Genomic DNA, 15,092 nt, shown 5'->3' with positions numbered 1-15,092 from the left:
TGTAGTATTGTAGACTCTACCTTACAATATAAGGTATATATACAATAATATATACAATATTCTCTCCAATGTAAAGGCTAATATTGTAGGGTCTTTATATTTCAATATAAAGTGCTTTCATCAACTGTTGTGTTACGCTAACTGTATATAAATAAAACTGTACTGAATGCATCATTTCCTATTATTGTCATGCTGTGCAGCTAATTGAGAAAATGACATCAAAACACGAGCTTTTTTTGCCCCTGTATCCTGGCATGAGTTAATCTAGCCCAGACAGCACAGATTTACACTTCCAAATTTGATCTGCCTCTGACACGACAAATAGACCCATTGAGGGAGTTGAACTGAGAAACATAAAAAAATCTCTAAAGATTAATTATAGTGGACTGATTATTTGAGAGGTGTTCCTTGCATCGACTGTCTGTTTGACACTGATTTGTGTTCCAAAGCCAATCAAATAAAGTACCTTTTTAACTGCGGAGATGACGGGAGGTAGCGGGTGCGCCTTTTCATCAGATGGGAAGTGTGAGGTGAGATGGATGACAAGGAGATGGGGAGGACGTCTGTCATTCATTCAAAGGAAATCTCAGTGCAGCAGCGCGCAGGGGCACTCACAGAGGACAGAGAAATATAGAGTGCTGAGAATCATTATCTGAGGAAGCTAGGAGAGAATGAGCAGATGGAAATAGGAAAGGGATGATCAGAACTGAGAAAAAGAGCTCAGCATTGTGGCTGGAGAGGCAGAGTGAGAAAAGAGAGGGAGGGTGAGAGAGCCTGAGGAAGAATAGAGCATATGAAAGCTTGTTGTATTAATGGCAAAGTAAAAAGCAGTCCGAGAATAAATTACCCGCTCTCCCTCGGGATTACTAATGTAATTATTTGAAAGAGGGTTCTCGTTAGAGTGTGCAGAGGTGTGGAAGACCTGCGGAACAAAACAGAAGACAGAGATGGAGCAGCAAGGGTTTAGCGACTGGAAATTAACTCGCTGCTCAGAGCTCCATAATTGATAGGAGACAAAGATACCTTTGATTGGAACCAAAGGAAAGAACCGGGACAAGAAAAGTTTCCTCGCTGCTCTTTTCTATTTTTTTTTCTTTGTCTACAACAAGAAACGTACAGCAAAGACAAAAGGGAAGAGTACAGGATGGAAATAAGGAAACGTGATCCACTGGTCACAGATAAGACTTTATTCAATCTGTGAAGAAACCAGAATGCTTAGAAAGAAAGGTACTTTACATGTCTCCAGAAGGTGTTGGTTCTTTTTCTCTTATTGTACAGTTTTAAAAAAGTCCCCAGCAATAATGGCAAAAATACAACACTATATGAACACTTTAATTCCAAAATGCTATACATCCATTCATCCAAACACCTAAGCATCCAGTACTGTTTGAATAAGAAAAATCCAGCAAGTAGAAATGTCAACAAGTTATCCTGCTTTCAAGTCTCAGCTGTCAGTCATTCTGCCCATGCTGGCTTTCCTTGTTTCAAAAGGTAAATATCTCATTTTGGAACAAAACTCTTCATATGCAGATTGTCTGAGTAGCAGAAGTCATTAACTTGTTTAAGCATGCCTCAGAAAATAAATCAAGAAATAGTACAGCACTTTTTTCCATTCTTGGATAAAACAGGAAACATAACACAGCTACTGAAGCAGAAGAGCATCAAAGTGAGAGACATCTAAATGAGGACTGGAGCTGGAGAGTCAGACCAAACAGACAGCTTTGCATGAAGCTTCCAGATGAAAGTTCCTCCCATCTCTTAGTTTTTAATAGTTTGTCTTTGTTCCTTTCTCGGAACGTTTCTTTTCATAGATGCTAATTAAGTTTGCGTTTTAAATGATGAGGCTGCTTCTTATAAAGTCTTGACGACTTTCACACAGGCAAAATGACCTAAACTGCATTTGTACAGAACTTCCTCTGTCTACATTCAAACTGTAATTATGTGCTGCGATTTACAGTATCCCTCGTTTCAGGCTGAAAATCCTCCTCTTGAGATGTTCACAGTCCTGTACTGTCTGAACATTTTGACAAACAACAGTCTCATGTTCTTCTTAGCCAACACAGCCAATTAGTGAAGTAGGAGTAGTTAATTATTTAGCGACAGGTAGAGAGAGACTCAAATATTCCTTCTTGTTCAGCTGTATAGGTTAAGGTGATTCAAAGCAGTGTAAGTACAGGTTTTGTTCAGAGGGCGAGCTCAAAGCAGCACACTATGAAATTTTCTAGCATTTAGTGGAAAAAAGACATTATTTATGTTGGCCACAAAAACCAGCTGTTTAAACATTTTCTCTATACTGGGATGATGGACTGCCACTTCTCTATTAAATGAAATGTAAATCCAAGTTGGTATCTGCCTTGGGTAAATTATTTTTTACAAGGAAAACAAACCAAAAAAAAGCAATTTATCATCAACTACACTGGATTTTACTGGTTCTTCTGGTTTTAAATGAACTTTCTTATTAAAAAGTACCCATGTTCCGAACCAAAAAGCTGGGCCCCGGTTAAATGACAACAGGTCCAGCTAGGTCCAGATAAAACAAGTTTTTACAATGTCAAAAAATATGTCAACCAATATATGACATATTTAGTCAATATGCAAGAGCAAATGATGATGGAAGAGCAGTACTAACTAAAGATTAAGAATCTATGAAAGTGGTATAATCAGTGTGATAGACAGCATCAAATGGCAAAAGGACGTAGGTTTATCAATTATTTAAAGTTCCTTATTGCCCTGCTGAGATGAATGGAAATGAAAAATAAAAAATTACAATTAAAACGTGGATTTTAGAGAAGGTGCTAAAACTGTGCCATGTTTGTGTTCTAACATGTAAACGGCCCTCCTACTGTTTTCCGCATTTTTGCGTTCCTTGGTGAGCGGTTCTGACCCCTTTTCCTGTCTTGCCAATTTGGAAGCATTAAGACGTCAGCTGCTGCAACGAACGCTGATGTGTCGAAAGAAGCGAGAGTACAGCGTGAGTAAACTGCAGCCCCGGGGAACATTCATACATAATGTCGGAGATCAAAGTGTGACGTGTTCTTGTTATGCTAAGCACATTCAGACTCTTACTGGGATCAGCCACATTCAGAAATAAAGCAGCGAAAGAAAATTACTGTTTTTTGTAACACAAACTGCTTAGAGACATAAAAGAGTTAATACTCACCGAATGGGGCTGAGCAGCTTCACAAAGAAGAAAATACTATAATAAGCGTTACATTACATTACTAAACAAACCAAATAAAATGTAACAACCACAAATTTCTTGACACATTTTTTTTGAAAAGCATAGCAACACTTGGTAATCTTCAAGAAGAAAAATTCAAGTTTTTTTCTTTACATTGACAAAGAACATTTACATCGATCAGTTAGTTACAGCTTTGCTTCTCTTGAAAAGTTGAAGATCCATATCTTCCATAATTAACATAACATGAGGAAGCATCCTACTCCTCCCAGGTCTGGTGACATGACTGTTCAGATTAGCTTATAGCACCTTTACGTTGCATGTTACCTTGTCTCCTTTACAAGTCCGTGAGCCAGACGTTCCAGCCAAGGGCTAAAAAGCAACCGAGTCATTCATAGCATGAAGCATGGAGAGGAGGGAAAAGGAGGTGGAGGAGCAACATGGGAACTACGTGGAAGCAGGAATGGGACTCTGCCTTTAGTGGTTAAGAGGCTTACTGAGAGTTTCAAATGAGGCAAAAGGGAATCACGTCAGACATCTAGACCTCTTGTGCCCCCATACACTCACTTTGATTTCTCAAGCACAGACATGCTGGTGAAAAGAAAGAAAAAAAGAACACTCCAGCATGCTCCAGGCCTGAGGATGGGATCAAACAAGGAAGATAAGGGCAGTAGTAAAAGTTCTTAGTGGGAGGAAATTTGTAAAAAGATGGAAACTGATGTTCAAAAGTATGAAAAGCTTGGTGAAAATCCCCCAAACAAATGTCCCGTTAGTGCTGTGTAGCCGTGGTTCAGCTAAAACCGTCCCTTAGACGAGGCATTGGTCTTTTGCATTTCTGAGAGCAGCATCAGATTGTCAGTGCAGTAAAAGAGGATTTGAAGAATCGTCAGTTCGTTTGCATTTTACTGTCCTTCCATTAACCCTTGTCTCTTCTCTTTTAAAGTCCATGCTGAGATGAAGAAATGATGGCATGTGACAGAACACAACAGTGTGAGGGAGCGTCCTCCTTCCCTCACTCGGTCAGCTTCACGATCAGATTCTCCGGACGTGTGCTGCACATGATAAACACATCTGTGCAATATTTACAGGATTTGGTCCTTTCTGCCTGCTGCCTCACCTACCTCTCTTCATTTCTTTCTCCTTACTGATGGTAGGGGTTTGCAGATGAGATTCCTGTAGTCACGTAGTCCTGGGATTGGGCAGGTCAAAGACAATGGGCGCGTTCATGGGAAGGAAGTTCACGGTGCAGGCTGAGGCATTGATGAAAGTCGTTGTGCCATCTGTCATCATGCCATAACCTGAGGAGTTTTAAAAATGTCAGTGTCAATTTGATTTCTATAGGGCATTGGAAAGGTTGGCCAAAAAGAAAATAAATATAAATAAAATAAGACATTCAAAACAAATAGAGGTTACAGTTTATTCTAGAGTCTAAGACCCTGATCCCCTCTTTGGATCGGGCCCTTAGACTCTGGAAGCTGTAGTAAGAGGATCTGCCTATATGATCTCAGTACTATTTTTGGGTTATATAACTCCCTGAAAAGCCTTCAGCTGATCCAAAATGCTGCAGCAAGAGTCCTGACAGGGACTAGAAAGAGAGAGCAGATTTCTCCTGTTTTGGCTTCCTGTTAAATCCAGGATTCAAAATCCTGCTCCTCACATACAAGGTCTTAAATAATCAGGCCCCATCTTATCTTAATGACCTTGTAGTACCATATCACCCTATCAGAGCACTTCGCTCTCGCTCTGCAGGCTTACTTGTTGTTCCTAGAGTATTTAAAAGTAGAATGGGAGGCAGAGCCTTCAGTTTTCAGGCCCCTCTTCTGTGGAACCAGCTTCCAGTTTGGATTCAGGAGACAGACACTATCTCTACTTTCAAGATCAGGCTTCAGCTGGTTTAAATTTGCTAAAACTGGAGTGATGTGGTTATATCTTCTAATACCTGTTGCCAAGCAAGCAATGGAGAGTGTTAAAGACTAAGCTACAGAGAACAGCAATAGTCCAAACTACTAATGAAAAAGTTGGCAGATGTTTACAACTGTAGACACTAAAAACTAAGATTTCTAACAGTATGGGAGTAATGATAAGCAAGGGGACCAAGGGTTCCACCAAGGGTGTCAGTTAACTTGTCCAAAGAGTAGTTACAGCTTCCAAATCCAATAGTTTCTGTCTTGCTTTCATTTAGGGTTAGACAATTGTGTTAACCAGTCTTTCATGTAGACAGTTAAACCAAGGGAGCAGGGGGACAGAGACAGTTTCATACGGATGTAAGTTTGGATGTCATCAGCATAACAGTGAATATTATATTAACAGGGATCAAAATGGACCCCAAAGGGGACCCAAATGGACCTCTGTGTGCACCACACAACTCAGAACCTTCAAATCCTTCAGCTGTCCTGATTATTCATATGTAACTTTGGTTTTAGTTATTCATTTGGTTATTAATCAGACCTCCACGTTTAGGCTTTATGACACTGATTAAACTTGTCTACATTTTTCATTCAACCGTGGGGAAAAAGGACAAAAAGAAGAATTTAAATCAGTGACTCAACAGTTACAGGTATAAATATATGCTCCTTTCACTTTTTGTAAAACAGAAAAAAGGGACGATACTAACTATTTTATAAAAAAACAACAACGATGCAGACATTTGGGGTGGAGCAGTTTGACTCCCCAAATGGAAGAGACTTGGAAGCGTTGTAAATATACTCCAGGGAAACAAAAGTCTGAGAGTGCACCACAGGAAGAATCGTAACTGCGGCGGTTCAAGGGACAAATAAGAGATACTGCAGATCTGAACTGAAGAAACAGCTGCAAAACTGGAAGCTAGAAAGGCTCATGTGTTCTGAAATCCTGAGATTCTAGTTTGTGAAAATATATGCAGAGTGTGACACTAACTCCACTACACGTCTGCTTCAAAAGTGCATGCCTTCCAAATGGCAGACATTAAAGTGTTACAGTTTTTCAAGCACAAGTTAACTGCCATCTCTTAAAAAGCACTACATTTTAACGTTGTGCCGTGAACGTGTCATTTTCACCATCTCTTGGAACATTGCTTTGCATTTCTGTGCTGCTCCTTTCACATTTGGAATACATGAATACAAAACACGCTGAGGATCATTTCTGCCTCTCTGTGAGGCCTCACATTAATGAAGAGCACTGCTTTCAACCCATTTCTCCTCTTATAAAATCTGATCTAGTTTCTAATCTGGTTCTCTCTGATGTGGGACTCGTGCTCCAGGGGTTCAGTGCTGACCTGATAACCCTAAATAAAAAGCCACCCTCAACGCTGGGAGTGGGCCTCTTTGGCCCTGCTGGCCTGTATGAAATGCTGATAGGGATGTGGCCGCTCAGCCATTCTATGTTTTTTAAAACAAAAGTGTTTTGTGTTAGTTTAATCATTTAATTAGCATTTTAAGGTTGATGGATTTTCACAGATTTGCACTACCTTTATATGTTAACATGTGATTAGTTGAAATAAAACCCTATGGAACCACTGATACAACAGTTGCACGGCATCATTAGATGCTTAGTAAAAAAAGCCTTGTACTAATTAGCGTACTTCTTTTTCCCTAAACAGAAATTCCTCACATTATATGTGAGTTTGCATGTGTCAGAATTCTGATTTGAGTCACCTCATTTCAGTTTTCTCGATTTAGCACCAAATCACATCAACAGGCACCTCGAAGCACTTTATATCGCAGCTACAGACCTAAACAGCAGTTTTCTGTCTGCTGTGGTTCAGGCTGAATCAACCTTTGTCCAACTTGTAAATGTAATTCATAAATTTACCTTTAAAATTCTGTTTTCAAGTCTAATAATTCAAAGTAAAATTATCAGTGGAAATATATTTAAACATATTTGTGCATAAAATTAAATTCTAAATTGTTGATGTTTGGTTTTCTCTCTATTCTACAATGATAGCAGAGTAATGTTGCAGCCACACAGGTTACGTGATGCAACAAAAAAACTTGTTTAAGCTGTTCCTTAAAGGCTGCTTACTATTATTATTATTAGTTAGCTACCAGAAGCCTACTGAGGGGCAGAACTAAGTGCTTGTAAGCTGTTTGGTCTGTAATTTGTGAACAGCCTGCGCTGGTCTAAAGAATATAACATTCAGAGTCCTCTCAGATCTGATTTTTCATTCAAAGTGATTCATTTTCCATCCATTCGCTTCTGCTTATCCTTTTCAGGGTCGTGGGGGGCGCTGGAGCCTATCCCAGCTGTCACAGGGCGAGAGGCGGGGTCCACCCTGGACAGGTCGCCAGTCTGTCGCAGGGCCAACACAGAGACGGGCAACCATTCACACTCACATTCACTCACAGATTCACACCTATGGGCAATTTAGATTAATCAATTAACCTATCCCCACAAACTTGTGGGTGATTCATTTTATATTTTATATTACCTTTAAATTATTGAATACACATAATTTAAATATCAACGTCCATTTAATTGTAGCGTTCATTACTGCATTAAACATAAAGTATTCGACAGCAGTGTAATTAGTCGTACCTTCATGAATGTGGCCGAAAACATGTAATTTGGGCTGAACTCTCCTCTGGACTGTGTTGAGCAGCTCCATGCACCCAACACGCTGCATCTTCTTGGGAACCCAGTCCAGGAAACCTGCACACAGAGACGTGAATCAGATACGCTGCCATGCTCACAAAGCTTATGAAGGTTTGTGGAAAAAAATCTGCAAAGTAATGCAGTTTTTTTATTTTATTTGGTCAGTTAGTTTCACGCCCCAAGGACCTCAACAGCTACAGGCCGGTGGCTCTGACATCCCACCTGATGAAGACCCTGGAGCGGTTGGTCCTGGCTCAGCTTCGGCGCCTAACAAGCTCATCACTGGACCCACTTCAGTTTGCCTACCAGCCTGGCATTGGAGCGGATGATGCCGTCATTCACCTCCTACATCGTTCCCTCGCTCACCTGGAGACCGCTGGAAGCACTGTGAGAATCATGTTCTTTGATTTCTCCAGTGCCTTCAACACTATTCTTCCCTCGGTTCTAAAGGACAAGCTGGAGAACTCTGGAGTGGACCATCACCTCACTACCTGGATCCTGGACTACCTCACCGACCGACCACAGTATGTGAGGACTCAGGGCTGTGTGTCGGACAGGGTCGTCTGCAGTACGGGGGCCCCACAGGGAACGGTTCTGGCTCCGTTCCTCTTCACCATCTACACTGCAGACTTCTCCCACAACTCCACCCAGTGCTTCCTGCAGAAGTTCTCTGATGACTCTGCAATAGTCGGCCTCATCACTGATGGGGACGACAAGGAGTACAGAGGTCTGACCCAAGACTTTGTGGACTGGTGCCAGCTGAACTACCTCCAGATCAACGCCAGTAAAACCAAGGAACTGGTGGTAGACTTCCGCAGGCACAAGCATTCTCCACTGCAACCACTGAACATCCAAGGTATGGACATTGAGGCTGTGGACAGCTACAGGTACCTTGGTGTTCATCTGAACAACAGACTGGACTGGACTCATAACTCAGACGCCCTCTACAGGAAAGGGCAGAGCAGGCTGTACCTGCTGCGGAGACTCAGGTCGTTTGGGGTGGAGGGCCCACTCCTGAAGACCTTCTATGACTCTGTGGTGGCTTCTGCTATCTTTTATGGCGTGGTCTGCTGGGGCGGCAGCATCTCTGCTGGGGACAGGAAGAGACTGAACAGGGTGATCCGAAGGGCCAGCTCTGTTCTAGGACGCCCTCTGGACCCAGTGGAGGTGGTGAGTGACAGGAGAACGGCGGCTAAGCTGTCATCCCTGATGGACAACATCTCCCACCCCATGCAGCACTGAGCAGCTCCTTCAGTGGGAGACTGCGGCACCCACGGTGTGGGATGGAGAGATTTCGCAGGTCTTTCCTCCCCACTGCTGTCAGACTCCATAATAAAGACTTTAACTGATCAAGCACACACATCCATACATATGCAATAATACTAAGTGCAATAATCCTTTCTGTCATCGTTGTATTTTTACTCAGTTGTATATAGTATTTGTATTTGTATTCTATTTTTATCTTATTGTATATTTATTTTATTTTATTCTACTGTATATAGTATAGTATTTTATTCTATTCTGTACAGCTGTGTACTGTATTTATTCTTATTGTATTCTAATTTTTGCCTCATAACTTTTGCACTGTCCACTTCCTGCTGTGACAAAACAAATTTCCCACGTGTGGGACTAATAAAGGTTATCTTATCTTATCTTATCTTATCTTATAAGAAAATGATGCCCATTTCCATCCACTACCTTTATGCAAGAGCTGGGGTGTCAGCTGTTCTACAGTGGGGTGTATTTAAACCCCTCCAACAGAAGAGGAGACACTGAGGTGATAGAAGTTGAAAAATGAGAAAGATTAATCTTTCTGGTTAACCAGCTGAGCCAGGAGTCACGTAACTTTTACTTTTCTACCAACAACATCTCTGAACATTTAAAAATCACACCAATTGGTTTTTGTTCTGGAGGTTAATCCAACATGATGACGGTACTGTGAGCACTGAACAACATGGGAATGCCTTCACAGCGGGGCTGATTCTGACAGCTTTTTTCATTCAGTGCAGTTGTAGACATGCAATAAAAATCTTTGTTTTATTGCAGTTTTTTATTTGTGTAAATAACTAATTGCAATCAAAAAGAAAAAAAATGGAAGGAAATCATTATACACACACTCAAAAAAGTGAAATTTGGTGGTTATTGCATTTACAAGACTCTAACATGTAATTTGAACACAATGAATTTATGTTTCTAAAGTGAACGTAATAAAATCATATAAGATCTACAAGAAATTTACCAACTTAGCGCCTCTTAAATTTATTCTTGTTGATATGACATGATAAAATCTAACAAGAGTGGTTAGCTGCCTTAAAGACTCGCGATATCACAAGATCACGTGAGATTCTAAACAACAAGAGGCAGGAAAGCACATGGTTTGCTTCACGGTCATCTTGGAAAGGTAAGAGTGAATCTATCTTTATCCATCTTGATGAAAATACTTTTTGCACAAAGGTATCATTAGTTTGTCGATTCTTTTCAGTTCTATTTATTCACATTTGTTTTTTTTTTGTTTGTTTTTTTAAATATCTGTTTGTTTATGCCATTCTAGCTAGCTAACACGTTAGTGCAAGAATATAGCACAATGTCATGCTAGCATGATAGCCTAATATGAAAGACTTAGCTACTCCAAATATAGATATTGTTTATAACTTAACCTCTGCACATAAGCTAGTTTGGCTCTACCACAGAGACTGTTGTGATAAATTTACATTTTACGTGTGGGTTGTTGAAATTTGTAAGTTTGTAAGTTGCAACTGATGGACAGTGGTTTATTTAACAATTTATGTGTTTTTAGTACACTGAGGAGGAAAGACAAAACATGAACAGATATGTTTTCCTGTTTTTTAATTTTTTTGAAATTAAATATTTTTCTACTTAATAAACTTGGAGACTTGCAGTTCCCTCCTGTAAAGATAATAAATGTTTAATCTTATCAGGTGGTGAAAGGTCTGGAGAGCTGGCAGGCCAGTTCATCAAATTCATGGTGAGCTAATATTTTTCTTAAAAATTATCACATTCCCATGTTAAAAATGTAATATATTCATTTGTAAGTGACATATAGTTTTGAGACCAAGAAAACATTGCATTCTGATTTTATGTACACATCATCTAAACTTTCTTGAATTGGGGGTATGGCATGATTAAATTAATACACAAATTACAAAACAATATTAAAATGACAGACTTGTCTAAAATGCATAAATACTATTTGAAAAGATTAAGACTGTAAAACAATAGCCTCTGTATTTCTCACAAATTCCTGGTAATTCAACTAATAGTTCTTTAATCCCACTGCCAGGTCGTTGAGATGGATTTCCGTATATATTTGTTTTTTTCCCCCTCTGTGTATAAAGACTGATGCTGTTGAAATCAGAAGAGAATACATCACCAAAGGTCTTTGCGTGTACCTGAATGAAGATCCTGAGAAGCTGGTGAAGAATTACCTGGTATGTTAACTTGCCTGTATCCTTAACTAAGGAGATGATCAAAGATAAGCTTGAACTACATAAAAGAGTTTCAGGGGATGGGGTTTTCCTATAAATTACCGGTGGCTGTAAAAAATACCTTTTAAAATAGGAAAAGTAAGAGCTTTAAGTTTCTCACTGGATACTACACACACCATTCTTGAGTGTTTTATACTATCATTATTATAATATCATTATAATAACCTCATTCATACAAGATTTTTATGTAACATTTACACTTCAATGGATGTATCAGGAGCAACTTGGGGTTCAGTATGTTACCCATTGATAGTTTTAGTATCAGATTAGAGAAGCCAGGGATTAAACCAGTAGACAACTTGCTCTACCTCCTGTGCCACAGTCACCCCTATCACAAGATTTTGAAAGACAGGACATTGTTGAGGTATTGAATGAACTTCTCTTGAGTCAGGAAAAATATCGGGCAGTCATTTTTGATTACATTTACATTATTATAAGGCTTGAATGAATAAAGCTTTTAGGTATTTTACATTAATGTAAAACAGATATTTACTTTTAAAACTGTTTGCAATGGACATTAGTGAGAAATCATTATCTTTTTTTGTTTGTTTTATTGTCACAGGAAGTTGATAACAAGCATCGCCACTGCCATAGCAGAGACAGTCTTTGGAATCTGTGTCATTCGGTCAGAGGGTGCGGAGCCTGGCGATGACCCTCAGGATGTTGTGATTGTTCTAGAGGGGGTGGAAGTGATGGGTGAGTTGGGCAATGTAGTTTTTGCAGTGACAATGTTGCTTGGTCTGGTCTATTCACTGAACCTGAGCTACCCTCTGGAACTCAGGTACACCTTTGAGGTCCTGCACAAGATTCTTATGGAATTAGATGCACACGAACTATCCAACAGCACACAAAGTACAGGTTCTCAAAACACTATTTTCTCGTTGAGAAATGTTCCCATTACAACAGCTACACCATGTATCTGGACCATGAACCTAAAATAATTGCAGATATTTTCTTTTTTGAAAGTGCATCTGTTGACCTTCAAAGTAGTTGTATTAGTCATCGGAAAATCACCTGATTCAGCCATTCATTGTTGTTAAAAATTGTTTTAACAGGTTAACTTTCCACTTTGTCCACTACTTAACTTGTACTTGCATTTCATGTATTCTTTATACATTATGTGAAATTTGCTATAAATTCAATAAATTGGAGAAAACAAAAAGATGTGTATGACAAATTTTTATTTACCTTTTAGATGTAATAGTGAAATGTATGTTAACCAGACTCTAGACTTTGTTAAATGCTCCAAAAAATTACTCTTTAAATTAACTTAAAATAATCATGGAAAGAATTTCCACGTGATTAAATTGCTTTCTATTAGCATTAAAGACTTGTGTTGGAATAACTTAATTTGTATGAGTTGGTTCAACTCAATTAACTTAAGCTGGGACCAAATTTAGTAAATTAGTTGGAGAAAACCTACTGAATTGAGTTGGAACAAAACTCTTTAAGTTGGATCAACACTATTAAAATATATTGGATCAAAATGCAGTAAATACGTTGATTCATCAATCTTTAATTAAGTTGGTCCAACTTGAGTGCATTAAGTTGGAGTAACAGAATTGCATAATGCTAAAATAAAGCAATTTAATCACGTGGAAATTCTTTCCATGATTTTTTTATGTTCATTTAAAGAGTTATTTTTTTGAGTGCATATGTGTGCAGTCAAACTACCAGAAAGATACTGGAAATTGTATTTTCTGGTTTAATTATGTAGTTCAATACTCCCTAACATCGGAAACTCATTCAGTACTTGTATCCTCACCCTCCCACAGCAATGATCCTTGCTGGATCATTTCACTAATTCATTTAATGTGAGCTTGGTGATGCTGAGTTACATTTTTAGAAAATATAAAACAGTTATCTTTATTTCAAGACATAAATGTTATGAATGCCATAGTATGAAATTTGATGCATACACACTTGAGAAAGAAGCTCTTCTTTTCAAGCTGCTTGTCTAATGGCAAACAACATTACACAGCACTGAAAAAAGACTCTTAAAAAGCAGCCACAGAAAATAAAGTTCAATCAAAGCCGCACACAGATGCATACTTCACAGTATGTGTGACAAGGATAAAGCACGGAGTGTATATGATTTAGTGTCTCCTCCGCGACGACGGATGCTGCTGATGCTGAGTCAATAAAAGCATCACGTCAGAGGAATAAAATGACTGAGGACTGCGCGCCTCCATCTTCCCTGCTGTCTGTCGCTCTGCTCAGACAAGAGGACGAACAAAACAAAAAAGGCAACAACGATGAAGGCTAAAGGCTACAGCATCCTCAGTGCAGGAAAATAAAAGTTCTATTAAATATTGGTTATTGTGATCAGTGAATTCAGATTTTAAGTGTAAAATCATATAAAATGCTACCAAATTAATTTTTTTATCTGCCTTAATGTAAATATGTTTTATTCAGTATGACATGAAAGAGTCTACTAACTCATCAGGGAACAAGGTTCAACGTGAGCAACTTCTCATTGGTTCTTTGAAAACATCTTCAAGCTAAAGGCTCATGCAGTATAGCAGATATATAGTACAGTTGTTCTGCTGTGTGTGTGTGTGTGTGTGTGTGTGTGTGTGTGTTCACAGCTCCGTCACTTCCCACTGTGTGTAGCAGAAATCTATAGACACACATGGAGCAATCGTGCAGTGACAACAACGTCATAGAAATCTGTATAAATAGTATAAAGTATAAATTAAGTTTCCCAACAAGTATAGGAGGAAACAGAAAGCAGTTCAAATAGACTAGCTTGAACAGGTTGTACCCAGCAGTTCCCCGTATCTGCAGAGACTGCAGTCTCTCTCTGTTCAGGACTTCTTGATTTTACATACGAACATGTTTCTCTCCTGCTTACCAACACACTCACTGTTGCTGTGCGTCTCCCTGCGTGCAGCAGAGAGAGCGGCGAGGCTGAGGATGAATCAGGGAGACATTTGTATAGTAATATATTAAATGAAACAAAGGTACACAGTTTTAACGAAGCCACTTAAAGCCACACAGGGACTATTTTCATGGAAAAAAACAGCAAAAAACAAAAACGAAACAAACAGACAAAAAACAAAATTTCCACAGACACAACTTTTTGGGGGATTTTATCCGTGCCTGCAGTGAGACTTGAATTATCAAGTTGAAACAGCACACACAGCTTTCAGGGTGTAGTCGGGGTGCTAGCTCAGGAGGTAGACCGGGTCATCTACTGATGGGAAGGTTAGCAGTGTCCTTGGGGAGGATTTTAACCCTGAGCTGCTCTCTGATGCATCCATCGGAGTGTGAATGTGTGTGAATGTGGCATGTTGTATAAAGAGCTTTGAGTGCTCTGGGAGAGCAGAAAAGCGCTATAAAAGAATCAGTGCATATGTTCCAAACATACGACAGTAATCTTTAAGTATGTGTTATTGTGGGGTCGACCTTACAATATAAAGCACCTTGAGGCGACTGTTGCTGTGATTTGGTGCTGAATAAATAAAATTGAATTGATATTTTTAAGAATCTAAGGGTCTGAAGTCGTTGCGGGTAACACTTCAAGCTTCAGGCAAACAAATTTAAATGTCCTGGTTTTTCTTATTGATTAAGCTCCAGCTGGAAATGATGTTTTGGGGCTTCAGGCCACTCAATGCTATAAGTTTAATTGTATAATGGGAGGACTTTTCCCACAATGAAAGCCCCGATACTACATCAGAGGTGCTGCTGATCTGTTTGCTTTTAAAACAAAGAGAAAGAAAGACAGCCTTTATACATTTTTATATTCCCCAGCAACCTGCTCACAGCAGAATTAATGGACCCGCTTGTGCTCAGCAGAGGAATAACGACATCTGTGTACTAAGCTGGCAGTGAATCAG

At 39.3% G+C, this 15,092-nt stretch overlaps 1 protein-coding gene and 1 long non-coding RNA gene across 2 annotated transcripts in view; one reads left to right on the top strand and one right to left on the bottom strand.

Annotated features, from left to right (window-relative positions):
• Positions 1-3,279: 3,279 nt before the first annotated feature.
• Positions 3,280-15,092, bottom strand: part of mpped1 (metallophosphoesterase domain containing 1) — a 93,594-nt gene continuing 81,781 nt past the window's right edge. The window contains exons 6-7 of the mRNA XM_026146499.2: positions 7,691-7,804; positions 3,280-4,476 (exon numbers count right to left, since the gene is read on the bottom strand). Of these exons, the coding sequence (XP_026002284.1) occupies positions 4,358-4,476; positions 7,691-7,804 (233 nt within the window). The 3' untranslated portion in view covers positions 3,280-4,357. The remainder of the gene's footprint in view (positions 4,477-7,690; positions 7,805-15,092) is intronic.
• LOC145421445 (uncharacterized) lies at positions 10,609-12,196 on the top strand. Its single transcript, XR_013902799.1, has 3 exons — positions 10,609-10,733; positions 11,104-11,196; positions 11,816-12,196. It is a non-coding gene; the product is annotated as an uncharacterized LOC145421445 (long non-coding RNA).

This window comes from Astatotilapia calliptera, chromosome 17, assembly GCF_964374335.1.
Source record: "Astatotilapia calliptera chromosome 17, fAstCal68.1, whole genome shotgun sequence".
In the NCBI taxonomy this organism is placed as follows: domain Eukaryota; kingdom Metazoa; phylum Chordata; class Actinopteri; order Cichliformes; family Cichlidae; genus Astatotilapia; species Astatotilapia calliptera.
Note: the sequence above shows the minus strand (reverse complement) of the source record. Positions and strands in the feature narration are given on the sequence as shown.